The sequence below is a fragment of the Montipora capricornis genome, chromosome 6, assembly GCF_036669925.1.
Source record: "Montipora capricornis isolate CH-2021 chromosome 6, ASM3666992v2, whole genome shotgun sequence".
In the NCBI taxonomy this organism is placed as follows: Eukaryota; Metazoa; Cnidaria; class Anthozoa; order Scleractinia; family Acroporidae; genus Montipora; species Montipora capricornis.
The window spans coordinates 34,236,292-34,238,791 of record NC_090888.1 but is presented as its reverse complement, the minus strand read 5'-3'; the positions used below and the strand labels follow the sequence as shown (position 1 = coordinate 34,238,791).

The window sequence follows — 2,500 nt, the reverse complement described above, 5'->3', positions numbered from 1 at the left end:
ATTTGTTACCTGTTACAAAAAGTGAGTGAATTGCAAAGGAAGAATGGATACATTTAGAGGGAAAATAAAGAAAAAACGAAATAATGAGCAAGAGGTAGTAAAGTGTGCAAAGAGTTGTGATGGAATCCGGCAGAAGGTGATATGTTTGAAAATCAAGGTCAATGCAGAGTTCCTTTCTTGGAATTGTTTTTTATTATTTCACTCAAGAAGAGCACTGGTAATTCTCAAGGTTTAAGATGTTTGTCACACAATTCTGTATCACAGGCGATGTACAAAGAGAGAAAACAAATCATGAGCATGTCACTTGATAGCATCAGGTATCTTCATTTGCATGATTCCTTACCTCCCGATTTTTCAGCGAAAATTATTTGGCTTGGATGAAAATCACAATAACTATTTTCCACGGAAAATTATTTAAAGGTAATTTTTTGACCTTTTTGATGTTAGTTGGTCTTGGTTTTAATTAGCTACCAAAATTAGATTATCAAATTTCAAATTCAAGTTTGTTTACTATCTCAGCAAATTTCAGTCTACAAAGAATTTTATCTAAAATGAAGTTTACTTCTAACTGTCATCAAATTTTTTCACACATTCCCATTGGTGTACTCCCTGGCAACAACTTTTTCATGGGAAAGGATAAAACCTGAAAAGAAGCGTGGCCATAAAAAAAAAATGAAAAGAAGAAACAATAATAACATTTTTGCAGTTCACCCCAAGGGATTCTGCAGGACATCTCTTGTGTTCCCATTGGCTGTTGTTATCTGCAGTTTTGCATGTTGACATGAGGTGGATCAAAGGGCGCAAAAACTTTGTAAAACTTTGGAAGCGAAAGAAACCTACCAGTAGTTCACAAGAAGTTTGTTTGAATTGATAGGGTAAGAAAATTCAACGGATTGCCTTGAAATTTGGCATGAGGGCTCCAAAGATATCAACCTAAAATACTGTGTGACAGATTTTCCTTTTTTAAAACTGAACTCCCGCAATGGCCGCTAAAAAGAAGTTTCGCAAAGGACACCCGTCAAGGTCCACCATTGCTTATACTTCTGGATTCTAATAAAATATTAAAATTGTAATATTATAATCAACCATGCGGTAGATCATACATGTGGGGACCCACCATCTTGAAATAATGTTACCCTAATTAACTTCCCTGTAGGAATCGTTCTCTTTCTTCAGCCAGAAAATTTTACTTGTTGATGGAGGGCTCCTTAATCCCTAGGCCTTAGGGTTAATCAATCTATATGCATGACTCAATTATTACCTCATAAAAGGTTATTCAGTAATTAATCTGATGGGTTAACACGCCAAAATATTGTCAATTATATTGCAGTGATAATCATTATACCTGAGCAAGATCTCTTCTTCTTGTCTTTAAAGTGTTTGTTCTGATTGTTACTGGTCTTTGAACTTCATTAGCCTCAAGAAATTCAAGCAACTTAAGAAAAAGGCAAATAAAATCACACAATAAATAAACCTTTACCTTTGACTGCCCTTTCGCTGAGAAACCCAATTAATGAACCTAATTAATCCATTAGTACCTGATGGTCATGTACAATAAACTAAGTGCTGATTTCTGGCTCCACTCTGGTATGTCAAACAACAAAAGAAAAAGCTTTGACGAAAAGCAAAATGGTCTGTTGGATGAAATGTTCTTGCCCTTAAAAGAAATAAAACCAGTTGTCTATGCAGACAGCAATATTAAAAATTAATTGATACTATGCTAATTTTGGACAAAAACCCTCGACAATGACAGCTGATCAATTTTATTTAGCTGAAAAATGTTGGTCTCGCTATTGGCTGCTGCTCACTTTCAGCATTGTCCTTCATCATACCTAAGCTAGTTATGGACAAAATTGTGCATCTTCGTAATGCAATAATTATAGTGAAACCTTTCGTTACAAAGCAGTGCAGTAACTGTTGATGTATAAATAGTGCTTGCATTACCTCATTTACTGGAAAGAGGTCCACAAATTTTTGCATAAGGAATTCTCCATAAGTATAATATCTACAAAGGTCATTCATGAGCAGATCAATGTACTCATGCCTGGACCTGCAATCACAAAATTCATTTCCAAACATGACTAACGTATTAGACAGAAGGCTATTTACATGAATGAGGAGTAAAAAGTGACTGAATGATGAAAGCCATGGGAGAGTCCTTTTTTTAATTCTTCCCTTTTGAGATGACAGAGGACAGACAGGAGAATTACCATTACTAAGGAGAGATTAAAGTGATCGTGCCCATGGCCTCAACGGGACCAGTGGTTATATAAGGTGCTTGTCTAGAGATCTGCAGTTCCTGAGATCAAGACCTGTTCTAGCCACTCATTGAATTTGTTCCTGGTACCGTAGTCCCTAACTCAACATCTCGGCTGCACTTGTAAATTCCAAGTGGTTTGCCTCCGGCCAGCTGAGAATCTTAACAGTTGTTGTTGTTGTTCTGTTCTGTTGTCGTTTCATTGATTAACTGTGTTTCATTGGCTCTCAAAAGCCCCTATGG

At 36.2% G+C, this 2,500-nt stretch overlaps 1 protein-coding gene across 1 annotated transcript in view; it reads right to left on the bottom strand.

The window, feature by feature from the left end:
• The window catches only part of LOC138051976 (28S rRNA (cytosine(4447)-C(5))-methyltransferase-like), a 33,932-nt gene that overhangs the window by 13,619 nt on the left and 17,813 nt on the right, over positions 1–2,500 (bottom strand). The window contains exons 12-13 of the mRNA XM_068898320.1: positions 1,945–2,050; positions 1,346–1,435 (exon numbers count right to left, since the gene is read on the bottom strand). Of these exons, the coding sequence (XP_068754421.1) occupies positions 1,346–1,435; positions 1,945–2,050 (196 nt within the window). The remainder of the gene's footprint in view (positions 1–1,345; positions 1,436–1,944; positions 2,051–2,500) is intronic.